This window comes from Nerophis lumbriciformis, linkage group LG10 (assembly GCF_033978685.3).
Source record: "Nerophis lumbriciformis linkage group LG10, RoL_Nlum_v2.1, whole genome shotgun sequence".
Classification (NCBI taxonomy): domain Eukaryota; kingdom Metazoa; phylum Chordata; class Actinopteri; order Syngnathiformes; family Syngnathidae; genus Nerophis; species Nerophis lumbriciformis.
The window spans coordinates 35,618,192-35,643,120 of record NC_084557.2 but is presented as its reverse complement, the minus strand read 5'-3'; the positions used below and the strand labels follow the sequence as shown (position 1 = coordinate 35,643,120).

The window sequence follows — 24,929 nt, the reverse complement described above, 5'->3', positions numbered from 1 at the left end:
TTTAATAGGTAAAGCAGACCAAACTCGCCACAAAATTATTAACAACAAGATTGATTTTTCAAAAATTACTTTAAAGATTGAAAGTCGGCATCAATCCCACCCGTGGGTGCTCGCATGCTTCTTCATTATTGGGACATTTCAATTGAAAAAACAGCAAACACGGGCTATTCACTCTGCCTAGAAACTTAGTGATGGTTGCACAAATTCAATTGGTCAATGCTTAGTGCTGAATGGCTGCACACGTGCAGAGGTGGAGATGTCACATGACATCCCAAGTGGACGACACAACGGGACATCAGGCCCGTCTAATCACAGTCAACACAGCAACACATGGACACACCACACAAGAGAAGCATGAGGCAACACTGTGCACTCAAACATGGAATACTCAAGGAATTCCTGGCAGAATTCCTCGGCACCTTCGTTTTGGTGGTGAGTTACATTTGGCCTATGACTGTTTTACATTGAATTAGCATTTATTAGTGAAATTTTAGTTTGCAGACTTTTTTTTCTCATTTCTGAAGCCCTTTCATTTAGCAAAATGATAACAATCTCTTGATATTTTCAGTTCAGTTCAGTTTCAGTTTATTTCGAAGATGCATACAATATAATGTAATGCATCACACAATTGCAGCACGCCCGACAAGGAGTAGGAAGAAGCAGAGCTTATTTAATCCTACCCCTTTTCATACCATAGCTATTTTATCCCATTTCCTTGTTCTCTGTAACAGAACAGTGAACAATAAATAATAAATAATATACCATAGTAAGTAAACAAATATTAAATACATAAATAATCTTTGTCTCAATAAAACAAAAAAAAGGGTTCAAGATGTTCATCATAATTCTTGTTCTGTGTACTTTGTGAACACTTGTAGTTTGAACAGTCTTTTAAACTGAATCATATTGGTGCTTTGTTTGATTCCTTTGCTTAATCCATTCCATAATTTAATCCCACATACAGATATGCTAAAGGTTTTAAGTGTTGTACGAGCATACAAATGTTTTAAATTAGATTTTCCTCTAAGATTATATTTCTCCTCTTTTGTTGAGAAGAATTGTTGTACATTCTAAGGTAGCAGGTTATAGTTTGCTTTGTACATCATTTTAGCTGTTTGCAAATGCACCAAATTGTTGAATTTCAATAATTGTGATTCAATAAATAAAGGGTTTGTATGTTCTCTATATCCAACATTATGTATTATTCTAACTGATCTTTTTTGTAACACCGTTAGTGAATGAAGTGCACATCTGTAGATGTTTTCCCATATTTCTACACAATAACTCAGATATGTAACACTAGTGAGCAGTAAAGAATAGGAAGTGTATTTTGGTCTAGATCAGTGGTTCTTAACCTTGTTGGAGGTACCGAACCCCACCAGTTTCATATGCACATTCACCGAACCCTTCTTTAGTGAAAAATAAAATGTTTTATTTTTTTTTCTCAAATTCAAGACAAAGTTATATGTTTTTTTTACTAGTGCACAAAATGAACCGTGCATGAACATCACTTTGTTCAAAGAACAAAACCAACACAGCGCATAAACTCACAACAAATGACACACCTGCAAATCAGACAGAAAATTAGAGAGAACATTGTTTGGGGGTATCCATAATACTTACTTAGACTTCTTTTTTATTGTCATTCAAATTTTAACTTTACAGTACAGCTACGCCGATAGGGAGAAGTTTTTATTTACACGATTGATTGAATGAAACTTTTATTAGTAGATTGCACAGTACAGTACATATTCCGTACAATTGACCACTAAATGGTAACACCCCAATAAGTTTTTCAACTTGTTTGGTCTGCGTTAATCAATTCATGAGTCTGGTGTGTCTTGACCGCTGCGGCGGAGGCTCTGACAAACCCCTGAGGTCGATTCACCGAACCCATAGGGTTCGATCGAACCCAGGTTAAGAACCACTGGTCTAGAACATGTTTTGCTTTATTTATTATTGGCGTGTTTCTTGCTACTTTATGTTGTGTATTTTTTACATGATATATCCAGTTCATTTTATCATCTATTATTACACCTAAACATTTTTTTTCTTTTACCCTTTCAATGTCTACTCCGTCTATTTGACTTTCTCTTGTACGGCTCCCAAATAGCATTATTATAGTTTTGCTGAGATTCTAAGATAGTCTGTTTTTGTCAAACCATCTCTTTAATTTGTCCATTTCTTCTGTTATTATTGGTATTAGCTTCTGTGTGTTCTCTCCTGAACAAAACACAGTTGTATCATCTGCAAATAATACTAAGTCCTTTGTAACTTTACAAATGTCGTTTATATAGAGATTGAACAATTTTGGTCCAGTGTGTTCTCCTATCTTCACATATTGCTTCCTGTTGGTTAAGTAGCTTCTTACCCAGTTAGAGACCAACCCTCTGATTCTAATCTGTTTATTAAGATGCTGTGATTAATTGTGTCAAATGCTTTTATTAAATCCATAAACACATTTGTTTTACCATCTATTGCATTGGGGATCTCTTCTGTATAGTGTAGTGTAGTATATTCCAACCTATATTATCACATGAGTACCGTATTTTTCGGAGTATAAGTCGCACCTGCCGAAAATGCATAATAAAGAAGGAAAAAAACGTATATAAGTCGCACTGGAGCCCGGCCAAACTATGAAAAAAACTGCGACTTATAGTCCGGAAAATACGGTATATCAAAAAAAGCGTCATTATCCTCACAAAGTTTTTGATGGATGTATTGGATCTTGGTGTTTTAGTTGTTTGGTTGCGGCTCGGTGGCCCAGACGGTCCTCAGTCGAAACACTTTGGGCGAGCCACTCACTGTGCACATCGGCTTCTCTGTCGGGCTGATGATGGCCGTGTATGTGGCGGGTGGAGTGTCAGGTAAGTGTCAACTTCAACTGTTTGAAGTCCCTACTTCTATGTTTACCTGATGTGTGTGCAAAAGCAGAACTTTTGCAATAAATAATAGGGGGAGATACATTTAAATTACAGTCACATAGAAAGGGTTCAATAACATTTGAACAGCCTTCATGTTACAGTACATATTATACCAACTCATCAGTGGGATGCGTATCCAAGAACATCTTGACATTCTTATCCTCATATTTAAATTGTTAAATCTGATGGAAATTGCCAGTGAGTCTGTTAGTGCTCCTTCATAAAAAAATGTTTTGATGGTGCAGTAGTTTGATGTACAGTCGTGGTCAATAGTTTACATACACTTGTAAGTGTGTATTCCTGAAGGAATCAATAAAGTACTATCTAAAGAACATAAGGTCATGGCTGTCTTGAGGTTCCAATCATTTCTACAACTGTTATGTTTTTGTGATAGAGTGATTGGAGCACATACTTGTTGGTCACAAAAAACATTCATGAAGTTTGGTCCTTTTATGAATTTATTATGGGTCTACTGAAAATGTGACCAAATCTGCTGGGTCAAAAGTATACATACAGCAATGTTAATATTTGGTTACATGTCCCTTGGCAAGTTTCACTGCAATAAGGCGCTTATGGTAGCCATCCACAAGCTTCTGGTAGAATTTTTGACCATTCCTCTTGACAAAATTGGTGCAGTTCAGCTAAATTTGTTGGTTTCATGACATGGACTTGTTTCTTCAGCATTGTCCACACTTTGGAAAGGCCATTCTAAAACATTAATTCTAGCCTGATTTAGCCATTCCTTTACACTTTTGACGTGTGTTTGGGGTCATTGTCCTGTTGGAACAACCAAATGCGCCCAAGACCCAACCTCCAGGCTGATGATTTTAGGTTGTCCTGAAGAATTTGGAGGTAATTCTCTTTTTTCATTGTCCCATTTACTCTCTGTAAAGCACCAGTTCCATTAGCAGCAAAACAGGCCCAGAGCATAATACTACCACCACCATGCTTGGCATGGTGTTCAGAATCAGAATCAGAATCAGAATCAGAATAGTTTTTATTGCCATTGTTTGAGAACGGGTTCACCAACTAGGAATTTTTCTTGGTGCAATCGTGCAACATAAAACACATATAACACAGAATAGGTAATAAAATGAGCTGTAACTGAGCTGGGATTAAAGGCCTCACCTTTTCTCCTCCAAACATATTGCTGGGTATTGTGGCCAAACCGCTGAGGTCTGTATGTATACTTTTGACCCAGCAGATTTGGTCACATTTTCAGTAGACCCATAATAAATTCATAAAAGAACCAAACTTCATGAATGTTTTTTGTGACCAACAAGTATGTGCTCCAATCACTCTATCACAAAAAAATAAGAGTTGTAGAAATTATTGGAAACTCATGACAGCCATGACATTATGTTCTTTACAAGTGTATGTACACTTTTGACCACGATTGTAAAGTATATGATACAGGTACAACAATAATAAATGGAGAATGTACAAGTGTATGTACACTTTTGACCACAATTGTAAAGTATATGATACAGGTACAACAATAATAAATGGAGAATGTCCAATATGGTATGTTGTCCTCATTTTGTGTTGTATGTCATATTGTTTACATAAAGTTTTAATTTGTCGGAAGTATTGATTTATAAACAACTGGGGGATGTCCAGTGAGATACATCGTGGTCTTCTGCCATCATTAAGTTATTTATTCCATAAGGCAAGAACAGTATAGGTGATCTTCTGTACAGTACGGCTATTCTGCTAAAAATAATAAATCATAAAAATTAGGGGTGCTGAAAAAAATAGATTCACATGCAAATTGCGATTCATTTTGATCCTAAATCAATTCATTATTTTCAAAAATCAAATTTTTTTCGACATCTCTGTGCTTACTTGCTGAAGCAAAGAGGAGCTTTTATAACCTGATGTTAACTGTTTTAAAAGGGCTTTATCATAATCATATTACAAAATAACACATTATGAGAATCCTGTTGAATCGAGAATCAATTTGGAATCAAATCGTCACCCCAAGAAGAAGATCGGAATCAAATCTAATCGTGAAGTGCTGTATAATTCACATCCCTAATAAACACGTTGTGGTCATCGACCATCGATAAATACTAGGGATGTCCGATAATGGCTTTTTGCCGATATCCGATATTCCGATATTGTCCAACTTTTTAATTACCGATACCGATATCAACCGATATATACAGTCGTGGAATTAACACATTATTATGCCTAATTTGGATAACCAGGTATGGTGAAGATAAGGTACTTTTAAAAAAAATTAATAAAATAAAATAAGATAAATAAATTAAAAACATTTTCTTGAATAAAAAAGAAAGTAAAACAATATAAAAACAGTTACATTGAAACTAGTAATTAATGAAAATTAGGAAAATGAACTGTTAAAGGTTAGTACTATTAGTGGACCAGCAGCACGCACAATCATGTGTGCTTACGGACTGTATCCCTTGCAGACTGTATTGATATATATTGATATATAATGTAGGAACCAGAATATTAATAACAGAAAGAAACAACCCTTTTGTGTGAATGAGTGGGAGGAAGGTTTTTTGGTTTGGTGCACTAATTGTAAGTGTATCTTGTGTTTTTTATGTTGATTTAATTAAAAAAAAGAAAAAAAGAAAAAAAAGACCGATAATAAAAAAAACGATACCGATAATTTCCCATATTACATTTTAACGCATTTATCGGCTGATAATATCGGCCTGACATCTCTAATAAATACGATGCTGGCATTAATGAAACTGAGGCCAGGAGACAATGTGCATGCAAAGCGATAAAAGCCGTCACTTACATGACATGAAACATTTAACAGTGTTTGTGAGGACGCTGGCGTTGTTATAAAGTGATGGACTGTGTGTCTCCTCCACATCAGTGCTCCTGTGCTGTCATGCAGGAAGGTGCCAGCTCTCTGGCAGGAGTCAATGAATGTGTACCGCCCATTGATTTGGTGGCCTCTCTGGGGTCGTCCATGACCCGGGGCGCTGAATGTCCTGCAAACATCGATCACAGGCTACGTGCATGCGTAAATGCACCCACCCCCCCACCCCCGCACCACCACCACCACCCAGGGAGCTGTTTTCCCCAAAGAAAGACAGTGATGCTGTATTTGTAATTTACGGCCGTTGATGTAGTTGTTAAACAAAACACCTTCTGCTACCCTGCTGGTGAATGTGGAAGCCTCCCTAATAATGGAGCCATCATGCCAGCTGCCCCGCCTGTTGCGCCCCCCTCACTCCTTCTCTGCTTTGTCCTGGGTCCCAGGGGGCCACGTCAACCCTGCTGTGTCTCTGGCCATGGTGATTCTGGGCAAACTTAAAATCTGGAAGTTTCCTTTCTACATCATCGCCCAGTTTCTGGGTGCGTTTGCAGGCGCTGCCGCAGTCTTTGGATTGTATTACGGTGAGCAGCCGTGATCACTACAATCCATCAGATAGTTTTCTTTGAACATTGACAACTATTTATGAACCCCTTACAGATGCTTTCATGGACTTTACCAGTGGGATTTTCTCAGTGACGGGGATCAATGCAACAGGTCACATTTTTGCGTCCTACCCGGCGAGACACCTGTCAGTTCTGGGCGGATTCATCGATCAGGTGAAATCAACTTTCTCTGACCTCTCCTTCTCACTGTTCTTCTTCTTTTTATCCCATTTAGGATATAAAGGCCACAACTTCTCTAGGAAATGTGGCTAATGCAAAATGGATCGGCCCATTTAGTCTGAAAGCGACCCCCTTTGCTTTGCTTGCTTTTGCGGTTTAATGACCCGTTTCCTGGCATTCAGCGGAAGGTCAGATCTATACTCAACACCAATTCCAGTCTGTTAGGTCTGTGTCCTGATCCAAAAAGAACATGATGGGGCTAGAAAAGTGTTGCAAACCACCCGACGTGACCCACCAACATTAAGTCTGTTACAAACACCTCTGGTTGGTCTGTGCATGTGCAGTGGAACGCGGATGTCCTTGTATTTACACTCCGCTTGTCAATTATTGAATGAATCCTGGTATGATAAAAGGACATCATTAGTTAGGGCTGCAACAATTTAAATAAAACTGTCATTGCTCAAAAATAAAAATGAATCAAAGTCAATGTTATGAATTATTGACATTTTCAACGCTCCAATTACCGTATTTTTCGGACTATAAGTCGCAGTTTTTTTCATAGTTTGGAGTCAAGAGCGACTTTTGTGTGAAATTATTAACACATTACCGTAAAATATCAATTAATATTATTTAGCTCATTCACGTAAGAGACTAGACGTATAAGATTTCATGGGATTTAGCGATTAGGAGTGACAGATTGTTTGGTAAACGTATAGCATGTTCTATATATCTATATCTATATATGGACGGTATAGCTCAGTTGGTAGAGTGGCCGTGCCAGCAACTTGAGGGTTGCAGGTTCGATCCCCGCCTCCGCCATCCTAGTCACTGCCGTTGTGTCCTTGGGCAAGACACTTTACCCACCTGCTCCCAGTGCCACCCACACTGGTTTAAATGTAACTTAGATATTGGGTTTCACAATGTAAAGCGCTTTGAGTCACTTGAGAAAAAAAGCGCTATATAAATGTAATTCACTTCACTTCACTATATGTTATAGTTATTTGAATGACTCTTACCATAATATGTTACGTTAACATACCAGGCACGTTCTCAGTTGGTTATTTATGCCTCATATAACGTACACTTATTCAGCCTGTTGTTCACTATTCTTTATTTATTTTAAATTGCCTTTCAAATGTCTATTCTTGGTGTTGGGTTTTATCATTTTTTCCCAAAAAATGCAACTTATATATGTTTTTTTTCTTCTTTATTACGCATTTTCGGCAGGTGCGACTTATACTTCGGAGCGATTTATACTCCGAAAAATACGGTACTTCACATCAAATATTTCACCTTGAAATATTGTTTGGGAAAATATTAGACATTAACACGTGTTTTTTTTTTTTAATTTTATGCATTCTGTCGTAAAAAAATAAAGGCATAAATATTCCCTCCACATCCCACCTCCCCGGATTGTAAATAATCAAATGTAAATAATCAAATGTATATACTTGTTCTTATGCTTTCTGGGCTCACTATGTTCTCTGCTTGCTGTACATATCCTACCAAGTCAGACCTACACTGTTTCAATGTCCATTTCTCTGATGATGCAATTGTTGATGACTGATGATAACAACCAAACTTAACCCACCCCAACCCCCGGATTGTAAATAATGTAAATAATTCAATGTATATACTCTGATGATTAACTTGTGTGATGACTGTATTATGCTGATAGTATATATTTATACCATGAATTGATTAACGTGGACCCCGACTTAAACAAGTTGAAAAACTTATTTGGGTGTTACCATTTACTGGTCAATTGTACGGAATATGTACTGTACTGTGCAATCTACTAATAAAAGTCTCAATCAATCAATCAATCCATTGCATAACACAACAAAAGTCGTCCTTAATAACATATTTCACGACAACACAAAAATGACCAATGATTGCGTGAAGAACAAAACTTGTTCTAAATCAACGTTCGTAACAAGTGATAGACGGATAGAATAGATCAGTGGTCCCCAACCACTGGTCCGGGAACCGGTACCGGTCCATGAAGCATTTGCTACCGGGCCGGAGAGAAACATTAAATAATTTATAAAGGACTGCATTTTCTCCGACTTAACTTTGGCCTGTCCCACTAGACCAGGGGTGTCAAACTTGTTTTCATTGAGGGCCAAACCGCAGTCATGGCTGCCATTAGAGGGCCGCTTGCAACATTAAATAATTAATGAATTTGCCTATGAATTTAAATATTTTTTTTTAAAATTACGTAAAGAGTAAAACAAATCTGTGGATTTGACCACTGTTTTTTACAGGAAAAAACTGGCAGCTTAGTTGCCAGACTTTTACTGTAAAATATATGGTGTTATTTTATTATTATTATTTACTGTAAAATAAAAAAACATTGGTCTTTTTTTTCTTCAATTTACAGTAATATTCTGTAAAAAAAAAACTCCCTAAATTTTACATTAAAATGTTTTGGTCATTTTTATAGTGTACAATTTGATGGATAACTTGCTTTGAAACCATAAGTTAAGCAGATATTAAGTATTTATTTGGATTTTGACCAACAAAGTTAGATGATATAATATTTGTTGCAATATTGCACACTAGTAAGAAAATAAGAAAGTAAAGAAAGAAAATTTAAGGTATTTTATTGACACATATTATTTCCAGGCTTTTGCGGGCCATATAAAATGACGTGGAGGACCAGATCTGGCCCGCAGGCCTTGAGTTTGACACCTGTGCACTGGACACACCCATGAGCTTGTTTATACATGTACAATAAAACTCCTTATAGGAAGTTGCCATTTGTTATAACTTTGTGACATGATACAAAGCACATTAATGAACATCCATCCATCCATCCATCCATTTTCTACCGCTTATTCCCTTTTGGGGTCGCTGGAGCCTATCTCAGCTACAATCGTATCAAATATAAATGTGACAGATTGTAGCCAAAGGCTGATTTCCATCAGCATTTCATTGCAAAGAAACAAGCCCAGGGCTCCCACTAATTCAGCGTTATAGTAAATTGTATTTTTCACAAGTGGGAAGCTGGTCCCTGAAAATAATGCCTACATTAAACCGGTCTGTGGTGCAAAAAAGATTGGGGACCCCTGGAATAGATGATATCTGTCTATTACCTGACCACTTCTATGTTAGCTACCTCTCTGCGTTTATAATGTATATTTTATGTTGGATATACTCTCTATTTTATGCTGCCCTTTTTTGCTGCAGCTGTTACATACACTGTAGTATTGTACATGGTAATTGTTATATAATGTATATATTATATAAAAATATAATATAATATAATAATATAAGGTATCAGTATGTATTATATACTGTATATGTAATGCCCCGGCCGAGTCATACCAAAGACTATAAAGATGGGACCCATTACCTTGGCACTCAGCATCAAGGGTTGGAATTGGGGGTTAAATGACCAAAATGATTGCCGGGCGCGGCCACCGCTGCTGCTCACTACTCCCCTCACCTCCCAGGGGATGGAGCAAGTGGATGGGTCAAATGCAGAGGATAATTTCACCACGCCGAGTGTGTGTGTGACTATCAGTGGTACTTTAACCTAACTTAATATGTAAATATTACATCCCGTATTTTTCGGACTATAAGTCGCACCGGAGTATAAGTCACACCGGCCGAAAATGCATAATAAAGAAGGAAAAAAACATATATAAGTCGCACTGGAGTATAAGTCGCATTTTTGGGGGAAATGTATTTGATAAAACCCAACACCAAGAATAGACATTTGAAAGGCAATTTAAAATAAATAAAGAATAGTGAACAACAGGCTGAATAAGTGTACGTTATATGAGGCATAAATAACCAACTGAGAATGTGCCTGGTATGTTAACATAACATATTATGGTAAGAGTCATTCAAATAACTATAACATATAGAACATGCTATACGTTTACCAAACAATCTGTCACTCCTAATCGCTAAATCCCATGAAATCTTATACGTCTAGTCTCTTACGTGAATGAGCTAAATAATATTAATTGATATTTTACGGTAATGTGTTAATAATTTCACACAAAAGTCGCTCTTGACTCCAAACTATGAAAAAAACTGCGACTTATAGTCCGAAAAATACGGTATATGTTATATTTTATATTGCTACTACAGTACATTTTTAGTCTACTTTATACCCGCATTATCCTTTCCCTCCTTACACTTTCCATCCTTTGTAACTCTACTGTGTGGAACAATTTCCCCTTGTGGATTAATAAAGTTTGTCTAAGTCTAAGTCTAAGTGCTTTTGGCACAATGAGTTAATGGTAGGGCTGCCACTATTGTTTATTTTAGTAACCAAGTAATCAGTGTGGCGAAGTTGGGAGAGTGGCCATGCCAGCAATCGGAGGGTTGCTGGTTACTGGGGTTCATCGACAACGATTAAATTTTCAACATGTCTGCGTAAATAAAAATATATTTTCTCTCCGCCGTACAGATCACAGCACTAACCCACCACTTGTATCATGTGCGCTCCATTGCAGCAGCCGTGCAGAAACAATGTCCATGTATTTCAAGTTCTGGGCAGTTTATCAATCAATATCAATTATTTTAGTTACACTCATCCGATTAATCAAAGCAACGTAATATAAATCTAAGCTTCTTTCTTTAATCAGAAGCTTTGATGTTTTGGATTGTTATTTAGAGGGTTTTGTGGGTGGAATAGAGAGCCCCCATTGACGAACCATTGATGTCTTTATTTTTTTACTACTTAGAATGCATTAAAAAAAAGAAAAACATATGTTGATGTCTAAAATTTTCCCAAACAATATTTCAAGGTGAAATATTTGATGTGAAGTAATTGGAGCGTTGAATATGTCAATAATTCATAACATTGACTTTGATTCATAATTATTTTTGAGCAATGACAGTTTTATTTATATTGTTGCAGCCCCAACTAATGGTGTCCTTTTATCATTTTTGTTGACATATCAACTTAGTTAGCTCCGAGGAGCCAGAACAGTTTTTACCACTTTCCTACATCGCAATCACTTCCTTTTACAGTTGTTTTCACACTTTTGCTCCTTGCCATCACTGGTGACATCACAAACAACAACAAAAAATACAAAGAAAAGCAAGGAGTTCATCCTTTAGCTCAAGGGTAATTCAGGTGAAGAGAGAGAACTTTACCTCAAGCAAAGGTCTGATACATAATTATGTCGAAGTTGTGTTATGAGCTCGTGTGCAATACATATTAAGTTAGGCTTGTACAGTAGTTGTATCCACTTCTGTATCAATGTCCTGCCATGATTTTAAACCTGGGCTGGGATGGTCCCAGGGAACATTAATTCGCATTGGGCAGTGAATGATATTGGAATTTGAGACTGTTTATTTTATGTGCTTTCAGTTCAGACTTAAAGAGGTCAAATTAGGATTATTTTCTACAAACCCCGTTTCCATATGAGTTGGGAAATTGTGTTAGATGTAAATATAAACGGAATACAATGATTTGCAAATCATTTTCAACCCATATTCAGTTGAATATGCTACAAAGACAACATATTTGATGTCCAAACTGATAAACATTTTTATTTTTTTTTGCAAATAATCATTAACTTTAGAATTTGATGCCAGTGATTTTTTTTTTGTCATAAAAAATACAATCATGTGTGCTTACGGACTGTATCCCTGCAGACTGTATTGATATATATTGATATATAATGTAGGAACCAGAAATATTAATAATAGAAAGAAACAACCCTTTTGTGTGTATGAGGGGATGGAGGTTTTTTGGGTTGGTGCACTAATTGTAAGTGTATTTTGTGTTTTTTATGTTCCATCCATCCATTTTCTACCGCTTATTCCCTTTGGGGCCGCGGGGGGCGCTGGAGCCTATCTCAGCTACAATCGGGCGGAAGGCGGGGTATACCCTGGACAAGTCGCCACCTCATCGCAGTGTTTTTTATGTTGATTTAATAAAAAATAAAATAATAAAATAAAATAAAAATAAATTTTTTCTTCTTCCGGGCGGGTACCAATCGATCCACGGACCAGTACCGGACCGCGGCCCGGTGGTTGGGGACCACTGGTCTACATAATGGGTTATACTTGTATAGCGCTTTTCTACCTTCAAGGTACTCAAAGCGCTTTGACAGTATTTCCACATTCACCCATTCATACACACATTCACACACTGATGGCGAGAGCTGCCATGCAAGGCGCTAACCAGCAGCCATCAGGAGCAAGGGTGAAGTGTCTTGCCCAAGGACACAACGGACATGACTAGGATGGTAGAAGGTGGGGATTGAACCCCAGTAACCAGCAACACTCCGATTGCTGGCACAGCCACTCTACCAACTTCGCCACGCCGTCCCCATAACATGTAATGGTGGTTTTTTGGTAGCCAAATTTTAAATAGATTATGTTTTACTGACCATCTTCAAGCCGCTTTCTGACCGTCTCTTCAAGATTCGCCGTTTTGTGGGCGGTCTTATTTACGCGCCTCCACTTCAACAGCGTCTTCTCCCCGTCAGCCATGTTGGAGTTTTTAGCGCTTCCTTATGGAGTTTACTGACAGATATAAGTTCCAACTGTACGCTACTTTGTCTTAGAAATGGCAACAGTGGAGGATGAAAAAAAAGGAACTTTTTGACTACGGCACGGACTACAATGGTGGACTCGCTCAAAGAACTTTGGGTACATTTCTAGCATTTATGGAGATATCCTCTGAAGTCACACTTGGGTAAAAAGTCACAAATTTTACAAACGGCTCGTTTGGAGGAAGTATGATGGAAGGCAAGATTGTTTTATAAATATCATCACCATGCCTGAAACAGGGGCCAACATGTAAGTAAAGTTGTGTTTGCATAATAGGTCCTAAGTTTCTGCTTTGTCTCATACTTTTGCGATTCATCGATTGATACGACTAAAAAAAAGTTAAAAGTTAAAGTCCCAACGATAGTCACACACACACACGAGGTGTGGTGAAATTAACCTCTCCATTTGACTCATCCCCATGTTCACCCCCCTGGGAGGTGAGGGGAGCAGTGAGCAGCAGCGGTGGCCACGCTCGGGAAACATTTTGGTGATATAACCCCCAATTCCAACCCTTGATGCTGAGTGACAGGGAGTCAATAGGTCCCATTTTTATAGTCTTTGGTATGACTCGGCCGGGGTTTGAACTCACAACCTTCCAGTCTCAGGGCAGACACTCTAACCACAAGGCCACTCAGCAGGTTTTTAGATTATATTAGAAAAAAGCTTTGATTTGTATTTTGCATTTAATGTCTACAATATGCAGACATTGTTTCTAAGACTGCTCCAATAGAGCGAATGCGAGAGCGGTGCACAAATTGGTGATGCAGATCGCACTGTGGGTGTTGTGGCTTGTGTGTGTGTGTGAAGGGAACACCTTAGTGCCGATGTATCAAAGTTTCTCTTTCGTTTCTTTTTATTTCCCCGTATCGCACACTCCTTCTTTTGTGTAATTCGTTAAGTTCTCTCCTCTTTCATCTGTCTCTCTGTTTCGAGTGCAATGCTTAACACCTGCAATGCCCATATTTGATTTGCCGAGTAGCTTCATGTGGGATGACCTAACTCAAATGTTATTGGTCAGTGGATTTCCTGCTGTGATACAAAACCCACAACCAGTGAAGTTGGTACGTTGTGTAAATGGTAAATAAAAACAGAATACAATGATTTGCTAATCCTTTTCAACCTATATTCAATCGAATAGACTGCAAAGACAAGATACTTAACGTTTGAACGAGTAAACTTTGTTATTTTTTGCAAATATTACGTCATTTGGAATTTGATGCCTGCAACATGTTTCAAAAAAGCTGGCTCAAGTGGCAAAAAAGACTGAGAAGGTTGAAGAATGCTCATCAAACACTGTGGAACATCCCACAGGTGAACAGGCAAATTGGGAACAGGTGGGTGCCATGATTGGGTATAAAAGCAGCTTCCATGAAATGCTCAATCATTCACAAACAAGGATGGGGCGAGGGTCACCACTTTGTGAACAAATGCTTGAGCAAATTGTCGGAACAGTTTAAGAACAACATTTCTCAACCAGCTATTGCAAGGAATTTCGGGATTTCACCATCTACGATCCGTAATATCATCAAAAGGTTCAGAGAATCTGGAGAAATCACTGCACGTAAGCGATGATATAACGGACCGTCAATCCCTCAGGTGGTACTGCATCAAAAAGTGACATCAGTGTGTAAAGGACATCACCACATGGGCTCAGGAACACTTCAGAAAACCACTGTCAGTAACTACAGTTGGTCGCTACATCTGTAAGTGCAAGTTAAAACTACTATGCAAAACGAAAGCCATTTATCAACGACACCCAGAACACCTGAGCCCGAGCTCATCTAAGATGGACTGATACAAAGTGGAAAAGTGTTCTGTGGTCTGACAAGTCCACATTTCAAATTGTTTTTGAAAACTGTGGACGTCGTGTCCGCCGGACCAAAGAGAAAAAGAACCATTTGGACTGTTATAGGCACAAAGTTGAAAAGCCAGCATCTGTGATGGTATGGGGGTGTATTAGTGCCCAAGACATGGGTAACTTACACATCTGTGAAGGCACCATTAATGCTGAAAGGTACATACAGGTTTTGGAGCAACATACAGGTAAAAGCCAGTAAATTAGAATATTTTGAAAAACTTGATTTATTTCAGTAATTGCATTCAAAAGGTGTAACTTGTACATTATATTTATTCATTGCACACAGACTGATGCATTCAAATGTTTATTTCATTTAATTTTGATGATTTGAAGTGGCAACAAATGAAAATCCAAAATTCCGTGTGTCACAAAATTAGAATATTACTTAAGGCTAATACAAAAAAGGGATTTTTAGAAATGTTGGCCAACTGAAAAGTATGAAAATGAAAAATATGAGCATGTACAATACTCAATACTTGGTTGGAGCTCCTTTTGCCTCAATTACTGCGTTAATGCGGCGTGGCATGGAGTCGATGAGTTTCTGGCACTGCTCAGGTGTTATGAGAGCCCAGGTTGCTCTGATAGTGGCCTTCAACTCTTCTGCGTTTTTGGGTCTGGCATTCTGCATCTTCCTTTTCACAATACCCCACAGATTTTCTATGGGGCTAAGGTCAGGGGAGTTGGCGGGCCAATTTAGAACAGAAATACCATGGTCCGTAAACCAGGCACGGGTAGATTTTGCGCTGTGTGCAGGCGCCAAGTCCTGTTGGAACTTGAAATCTCCATCTCCATAGAGCAGGTCAGCAGCAGGAAGCATGAAGTGCTCTAAAACTTGCTGGTAGACGGCTGCGTTGACCCTGGATCTCAGGAAACAGAGTGGACCGACACCAGCAGATGACATGGCACCCCAAACCATCACTGATGGTGGAAACTTTACACTAGACTTCAGGCAACGTGGATCCTGTGCCTCTCCTGTCTGGAGGAAGACGTTGCCTGAAGTCTAGTGTAAAGTTTCCACCATCAGTGATGGTTTGGGGTGCCATGTCATCTGCTGGTGTCGGTCCACTCTGTTTCCTGAGATCCAGGGTCAACGCAGCCGTCTACCAGCAAGTTTTAGAGCACTTCATGCTTCCTGCTGCTGATCTGCTCTATGGAGATGGAGATTTCAAGTTCCAACAGGACTTGGCGCCTGCACACAGCGCAAAATCTACCCGTGCCTGGTTTACGGACCATGGTATTTCTGTTCTAAATTGGCCCGCCAACTCCCCTGACCTTAGCCCCATAGAAAATCTGTGGGGTATTGTGAAAAGGAAGATGCAGAATGCCAGACCCAAAAACGCAGAAGAGTTGAAGGCCACTACCAGAGCAACCTGGGCTCTCATAACACCTGAGCAGTGCCAGAAACTCATCGACTCCATGCCACGCCGCATTAACGCAGTAATTGAGGCAAAAGGAGCTCCAACCAAGTATTGAGTATTGTACATGCTCATATTTTTCATTTTCATACTTTTCAGTTGGCCAACATTTCTAAAAATCCCTTTTTTGTATTAGCCTTAAGTAATATTCTAATTTTGTGACACACGGAATTTTGGATTTTCATTTGTTGCCACTTCAAATCATCAAAATTAAATGAAATAAACATTTGAATGCATCAGTCTGTGTGCAATGAATAAATATAATGTACAAGTTACACCTTTTGAATGCAATTACTGAAATAAATCAAGTTTTTCAAAATATTCTAATTTACTGGCTTTTACCTGTATGTTGCCATCCAAGCAACTTATTTTTCATGGACGCCCCTACTTATTTCAGCAAGACAATGCCAAGCCACATGTTACAACAGCATGGCTTTGTAGTAAAAGAGTGCAGGTACTAGACTGGCCTGCCTGTAGTCCAGACCTGTCTCCCATTGAAAATGTGTGGCGCATTATGAAGCCTAAAATACCACAACGGAGACCCCCGGACTGTTGAACAACTTAAGCTGTACATCAAGCAAGAATGAGAAATAATTCTACCTGAAAAGCTTCAAAATTGTGTCTCCTCAGTTCCCAAACGTTTACTGAGTGTTGTTAAAAGGAAAGGCCATGTAACACAGTGGTAAAAATGCCCCTGTGCCAACTTTTTTGCAATGTGTTGCTGCCATTAAATTCTAAGTTAATAATTTGCACACAAAAAAAATATATGTTTCTCGGTTCAAACTAGGGCTGCAACTAACAATTAATTTGATAATCGATTAATCTGTCGATTATTACTTCGATTTATCGATTAATAATCGGATAAAATAGACAAACTACATTTCTATCCCTTGCAGTATTTTATTGAAAAAAAACAGCATACTGGCACCATACTTATTTTGATTATTGTTTCTCAGCTGTTTGTACATGTTGCAGTTTATAAATAAAGGTTTATACATTTTTTTTTAAATCTAAAAAAATTTAAAAAAATAAAAATGCCTCTGCGCATGCGCATAGCATAGATCCAACAAATCGATGACTAAATTAATCGCCAACTATTTTTATAATCGATTTTAATCGATTTAATCGATAAGTTGTTGCAGCCCTAGTTCAAACATTAAAATATCTTGTCTTTGCAGTCTATTCAATTGAATATAAGTTGGAAAGGATTTGCAAATCATTGTATTCTGTTTTTATTTACGAATTACACAACGTGACAACTTCACTGGTTTTGGGTTTTAAGAAAATCTGTGTCAGTCAAGATAAAAATGCATCGTCAAAACCAAAAACCCTTCCAAGTATCCAAGTATTTTAGATTTTGACGGTGCATGACCTATAATCATTCAATTATCTAAGTCTTAGATAATTGAATAATTCTAGGTCCTGACTTGGACCCCGGTCTGCCGGTTAGAAGCCTTTTGCTTTACATACTTATTGAGCTGAAGTCTTATGAGATTTGTTGACTTGACTTGACTGCAGTAATTTTCCACATAATTATGGTTACATTATGGATAGCATGACACTCCAGATGATAGCTTTGGAAAACACATTTTAACTGCCTTACAAGTACAAAAATAAGATAGCTGTTATTATTATTAAAAATAAAAACATGAATGAAATGTTTATGGAAGTGGAATAATAAACAATAATGTCAGATCATTGTCATCATCTGTCTAGTACACTTTTTTGTTATGACTGTTCACTTTTTGTCAACTTAGCATAGTGCGAACTGAACATTAGCACAGGAGCAAGCGTACCACTTTCCTACATCACAGGAAATAGATTCCTTTTCAAGGTCTCCAGTTATTTTTGCTGTACACATTTCCTCCACCAGAGGGCAATTTTCAGGACAATTCTGGATTCTGTCTTGTACAACTTCTAATCTTAAGGAGTATCTAACAGTAATAAATGGCAATTGTTACTAGAGTGTTTAACTACCGAGATGACAAGAAAAGTTCAGCCATTATCTGCGCTCTTCTTACAGGTGGTGGGTACTGGCATGTTGGTTTTGTGCATCCTGGCAATTATTGATGGAGGAAACATTGGAGCCCCCAAAGGTGTGGAGCCACTGGCCATTGGCCTGATCATCATGGCCATCGGCGTGTCCATGGATCTGAACTGTGGCTACCCACTGAACCCCGCCAGGGACCTGGGACCCAGGCTGTTCACTGCTGTGGCCGGATGGGGGATGGAGGTCTTCAGGTGACTGTGTAACATAGCCCTGAGATTTATTTCTGTCTGGTTTTGTTTCGGAACATGTTTAAGGAGGTCAATATGCAAGGTTGTAACAATAAACTGTAATAATGATAACCGCAGAAAAACTCCCAAAGGTTAGTATTACCGTTTTTAAATTACAGTCATCTAAACACCGTGATTGATAACTGCACTTTGATAAACTCACAAACTGACTGGCGCCAGCTCGCTGGCATAAATGCTAACACGAAAAAAAGAGACATTAACGTCTTTCCCCGTTAAAAAACGACAAACCCCAATCTCAACTTATATAAACACATTGCTGTATGAGCAACTAAGATATTCAATTGTGCACATTGATCCTACAAGCTCTGCTGTCTGAGAACTGAAAGATCGTTCTATACTAAGAAGAATATGAGAATGAGGTGTTTTTACGATGCGTTCAAGGACTGTTGAACAGGTAGGATGTCGGCCGGAAATAGATAATAATAATTATAGATTTTAATCAATTATAAAGTGTCATAGCAACAAACCAATGTTTAAAACAATAAAAGTGTATCTATTAAAACAGATAGAACTCTAAGACTAAACACTATCAGTGAGGCAGGCATGTAACAACGCATGAAACACAAAAAATAAAAAAATACTGGCTTTTTTAACTGTGTCCATTTATTTTAGTAATTAAAAAGATAACTTTTTCAAAAGATTTCAGTGTGTATACTGTAAGTACCTTTTGAGCAGAGGTGGGTAGAGTAGCCAGAAATTGTACTCAAGTAAGAGTACTGTTACTTTAGAGATTTATTACTCAAGTAAAAGTAATGAGTAGTCACCCAAATATTTACTTGAGTAAAAGTAAAAAGTATGTTGTGAAAAAACTACTCAAATACTGAGTAACTGATAAGTAACATACACACACATATCATATATATATATATATATATATATATATATATATATATATATATATATATATATATATATATACATATATACACATACATTGATATATACAGTATATCATTTATATTTATTTATTTTGCCGTTTTTGTTTACATGTTAAAGGTGTTTTACTGAATATACATGCATGTTTAACACATATAGATTCCTTTCTTTCATGTTGACAAGAATATAAGTTGGTGTATTACCTGATTCTGATGACTTGCATTGATTGTAATCCTGACAGCAGTGCTTAACATCCACGTTTTCAAATGCAGGAGAAAAAAAGTTCCTCCTTTCTGTCTAATACCACATGAAAGCGGTTGGTTTTTGGTATCTTATTTGTCCAGCTTCCATATTCGTTTTCACACACTTTACAAGAAATACATTGGCGGCAAATTCCGTAGCTTGCTAGCTTGTTTGCGCTGGCTTTCGGAGACTCTTATTTTGAAAGCGCAGGCGCGATGGAGCGGCACTTTTATTGTGAAGACAGGAACTGTGCAGTCAGTCTTTAGGCTTGTGACGGGATGTACGTTTGAAATAAAAAAGTGTCTTTTTTCCTTCACACTTTTGATTGATTGATTGAAACTTGTATTAGTAGATTGCACAGTACAGTACATATTCTGTACAATTGACCACTAAATGGTAACACCCCAATAAGTTTTTCAACTCGTTTAAGTCAGGTCATGTGACCGCCTGGCTCTGTTTGATTGGTCCAACGTCACCAGTGACTGCATCTGATTGGTGGAACGGAGTCAAACGTCACTAGTGACTGCATTTTATTGGTGGAACGGAGTGAAACGTCACCAGTAACGCAGGCACTTTGAAGGTCTGTCTGACAGACCAAAACAAACAAAGCGTGCATTAACAGATCGATAAAAATTAGTAGCGAGTAGCGAGTAGCGAGCTGAATGTAGATAAAAGTAGCGGAGTAAAAGTAGCGGAGTAAAAGTAGCGTTTCTTCTCTATAAATATACTCAAGTAAAAGTAAAAGTAAGTTGCATTATAACTACTCTTAGAAGTACAATTTATCCCAAAAGTTACTCAAGTAGATGTAACGGAGTAAATGTAGCGCGTTACTACCCACCTCTGCTTTTGAGCACATTCAACAATACCGTGACAATGATATTATAATGATAATCAGAGTCATTTTGGTCATAACCGTGATATGACATTTTCATATTGTTACATCCCTATACTGCACTGTTTATCTGACGTACCCAGGAAACGGAAAAGTTTAAACCAGTTAAAAGATTTAAATAAAGTGATTGAAAAAAAATCAATATAATTGTAAAATACTGAGACAAAAAGCCATAATGTTACAAGAATATTATAATTATAAAATGTTGACTTATTATTCATATAGGGCTTTTCTTCTATGTTTGTTGCTTGGCACATTCAATATGCTGTGTCTCGGCTACTAGGATCAGAGGTTGGCCCACACAGCAAAGAAAGGACAGGAAGAGTTGACAACAGAACAAAACTACAACAATGTTTGAAAATCAAAAATATATATATATTTTTTTTTTAACGAAAATTTTATAGAATATGGAGATTTTAAAAAAAATTGAAAATTTAAGAAGTTTTTTTGTACCTCTGAAATATTATGAGGATTTAAAATGTACCTTTTTGTAGCTGGGGACCGGTCGACGCTTGAAAATACCAAAGGGGGGGCATGTTTTTTTAAAATCTTTTTTTAAAATTAAGAAATACAATCATGTGTGCTTATGGACTGTATCCCTGCAGACTGTATTGATATATATTGATATATAATGTAGGAACCAGAAATATTAATAACAGAAAGAAACAACCCTTTTGTGCGAATGCGTGTGAATGAGTGTAAATGGGGGAGGGAGGTTTTTTGGGTTGGTGCACTAATTGTAAGTGTATCTTGTGTTTTTTATGTTGATTTTATAAATAAAAAAAATAATATACTTTTTTTAATTTTTTTTTTATTACTTGTGCGGCCCGGTACCAATCGATCCACGGACCGGTACTGGGCCGCGACCCGGTGGGTGGGGACTACTGCCTTAAAACTTACATTTGAATGCGTTATTTTGGCAATTGCATCGAGTAATTGCATCCAATTTGCTTTCATGTAAACTTGCCGTTGCATGTAGAATAGAAAACTAGAATGCTTTTTATTGTCACGATACACATGTACAATGAGATTGAAGCAGCTCCTTTTGTAGTGCAAACATTATGGACTATTTACAGCATAGATGAAACATACAAGTGAAAAAAATATAGAAATGTACTTTGATTTATGATAATATCAATTTGAAAATGATTGATAGTGAACTGTAAACTTGACTTTTACCTTTTCAAAAGCACATATCAAGAGGGGATTCAATACCAACCAACAACGGCATGTGAGGTAGTTGTGGGCGAGAGAAAATATGGATTGAAATAAACGATTAGGAAACATGTCTATCAAGACTTACCGGCTCGTTATATAAAGTCACGCGCACTCACCAGGCACGGTCAATTGTTTTTGTTGGTCCAACAGTGCTTCCATCGCTGTGGCCAATGTATCACCTCACAGTTGTTTTCCACTCCGTGCAGCACGGCAGGCTACTGGTGGTGGATCCCAGTGGCGGGGCCCATGGTGGGGGGCGTGGTCGCAGCAGTCTTGTACTACGTGTTCATCGAGCTTCACCACCACCGCGACGAGCCCGAGAAGCCCCGCGAGGAGGAGGGGGACGAGGAGGAGGAGGAAGACGAGGAGGACGAGGACTGCAGCCTGAAGGACAAATATGAGATGATTACGATGAGCTAAACAAGAGACATTCACGACCTGCGTGTGGTTTCATTTACTCATGTTATGGTCCATCAGACAAAGAATCCCCGCTACAGCTTCCATCTCGGTGTGTGTGCTTTTTGGTCGGCCTTTTGGCCTGCTCACAACATTACAAATATAATCTAATACAACACTAATGCTCCTTACGCAAAATCGTTTTGCGTTATGCAGAGACAGGAATGTGGTTTTCTGTTGTAACATGTTACAAAAAAATAGATAACTTGTAAATACTGTACTGTCAGATATTAGGTATTACACGCACAACAATCTCCTGTAGGATTTGCTCCTGTGAATGAATTTCCAGTGTAATTTATTAATTTTTTAGTATTGCTTGTAATTTCTTAAAGGGGAACTGCACCTTTTTTTTTTATTTTGCCTATTTTTCCCAATTATTTATGAAAAACAAGATGACGGATGGATTCTTTTTTAAAGCATTCTAACTCGTAAATAATTGTAAATGGAGGGCAGTTTACAATGGAGCCAATGGGCGCCTATAAAATCCAATAAATAACAATTCAAAAAGCGCATTTTGTGACTTGAATATTAACCAAGTATTAGTGAAATATTAACCAAGTATAAGTGACATTGTTATTATAAGCGCTAACGCAGACAAACTATTTATAGCGGTGCCGTGATCCCGAGCTTGTGTGTCTATGTTGACATCGTTGGCTGGTGATCTGCCTTCTCGTGTCGCAGCTCGTGGAAGTTTATTCTAGAACATAAATCATGCCTCCCATCTTGATAGTAGAAGGATGAGGACGTAATCCGACAAGTTGGTACACTTTGGCATCCAATTAAGACCCGGAAATGGTGAGAATGACACAAAATGATGCTTGGTTTCACCCCCCCCTTTTTTCTTCGCAAGAATTATGAGTCATTCTTCATCTAAATGGGAATATATGAACATCCAAGCAGTCGGCATCCCAATGACCGCAGACCTTGTACAGTAAGTGATGTTTTATTATGTTTGTTGGCTCTCATGAAGTCTGCAGTGAGTAATCAGTGATGTCGTCGAAGATGTGATACGTTTTTTAAACTAATTTACTGTTTATACCTAAAATGATCAAAATACGTAAATATTAAATGTTATTATAAATGTGCCTGTTACTACATTATATATTAACTTACATCATGTATATAAAACCTTAAAGGAGGTGTTTGGATGTTTTCTTAATGACTTTACAGGCAGAATAGAGCGACTACCATAGGCTCCATTGTGAGCAGACTTTTGATAGCATTTATTTAATGTTTAGAAATTAAAAAAAAGACAATCATGTGTGTTCTTAATGATTGTGAATGATAGGCAAAATTACCAAAAAAGTGCAGTTATATCCCTTTCAGTATACCAAATGTATTCCTTATGTTGTTTTGTTAAAATAAGAAATGATTAAAAAAAAAACAGTTATTCATATCAGACTTCCTCCTCTTGCTTTATCAGATCGGTTGCTAAACTCAAATGGACAAACAGAAGATTTAAATAAGTCAAGCTAATGAAAGTAAATACTTAAAACTAACATCTTACATCACAAAACCATTATTTTAGCATTGTATAAATAGTTACAGCATGCCAAACACTAATGTTAAAACTTACAGAATAGGAAATGGACACTTTTTCTTCTTAATACAAATCATGGAATATCATTTAGTTGAATGCGTTTATATCGCTTATTATTTGACTTAATATTGTTTATCAACATACTTCAATGACAATTCATCACAAACTTCTTCTTTGGGACTTACTCTCCTGATTGGCTAAAATTATTTTACACTTAAGAGTCTACAGTGCCCCCTGTGGTTTTGGCATAAACTACACTTTGACAGCAGTTGTGTTTCTATGGAGGGTCGAATGAGACAAAAATAGATTAACAAATACATCCATCCATCTATTTTCTACCGCTTGTCCCTCTCGGCGTCACGGGGGATGCTGGAGCCTATCCCAGCTGCACTAAGGCAGAAGGCGGGGTACACCCTGGACAAGTTTCCACCTCATCACAGGGCCAACAGATAAACAGACAACATTCACAAACTATTTAGTGTTGCCAATCAACCTATCCCCAGGTGCATGTCTTTGGAGGTGGGAGGACACCGGAAGGAACCCACGCAATCACGGGGAAAACATGCAAACTCCACATAGAAAGACCCCGAGCCCGGGAATCGAACCCAGGACCTTCTTATTTGAATATTTAAATAATAACTTAAATGTGGAACTAAATAATCATAATTGTAATTCAATGCATACATGTGCTTCTATGTTTCATTAATTTGTTTAATGTACAATTGTATGTAATTATTCAATCATTTAATTAATGATTGAATTGTTTATTGTATTTTTAAAATTATTGATTTAGTTATTTCACGGTTCAATTAATTATTGAATAATTTATTGTATTATTTCATGACTTAATTATTTATTTATTTAATTCACGATTTAACCAATTATTTCACGATTTGTTTATAGTTATTTCAATATTTAAATAATTATGTCATGATGTATTCAGTTATTTCATGAACCTGTTTGTCAGCGTATGGAGGACTAAATGGGACAACATTAAATAAATTAATTAATCTTTAAATAATTGTTTAAATGTGTAAATCATTGATTTGAAAAACTACATGAAAGTGTTATTAAATGTGTCAATATTTAATTTTTATGT

The 24,929-nt window shown here is 37.4% G+C and overlaps 1 protein-coding gene across 1 annotated transcript; it reads left to right on the top strand.

Moving 5' to 3' along the window:
• The first annotated feature begins 294 nt into the window (after positions 1 to 294).
• LOC133612373 (aquaporin-9-like) lies at positions 295 to 23,616 on the top strand. The gene is made up of 6 exons (XM_061969730.2): positions 295 to 432; positions 2,741 to 2,867; positions 6,171 to 6,308; positions 6,385 to 6,503; positions 18,331 to 18,548; positions 22,041 to 23,616. The coding sequence occupies exons 1-6, from the start codon at positions 331 to 333 to the stop codon at positions 22,252 to 22,254; spliced, it is 918 nt and encodes a 305-aa protein (XP_061825714.1). The 5' UTR covers positions 295 to 330; the 3' UTR covers positions 22,255 to 23,616.
• Positions 23,617 to 24,929: the final 1,313 nt, after the last annotated feature.

Coding starts and splice junctions, on each gene's coding strand:
- LOC133612373 (XM_061969730.2), top strand. CDS start 331: ATGGACACACCACACAAGAGAAGCATGAGGCAACACTGTGCACTCAAA. Junction 6,309..6,384: donor AGTCTTTGGATTGTATTACG/GTGAGCAGCCGT, acceptor AACCCCTTACAG/ATGCTTTCATGGACTTTACC. Junction 6,504..18,330: donor TGGGCGGATTCATCGATCAG/GTGAAATCAACT, acceptor CTCTTCTTACAG/GTGGTGGGTACTGGCATGTT.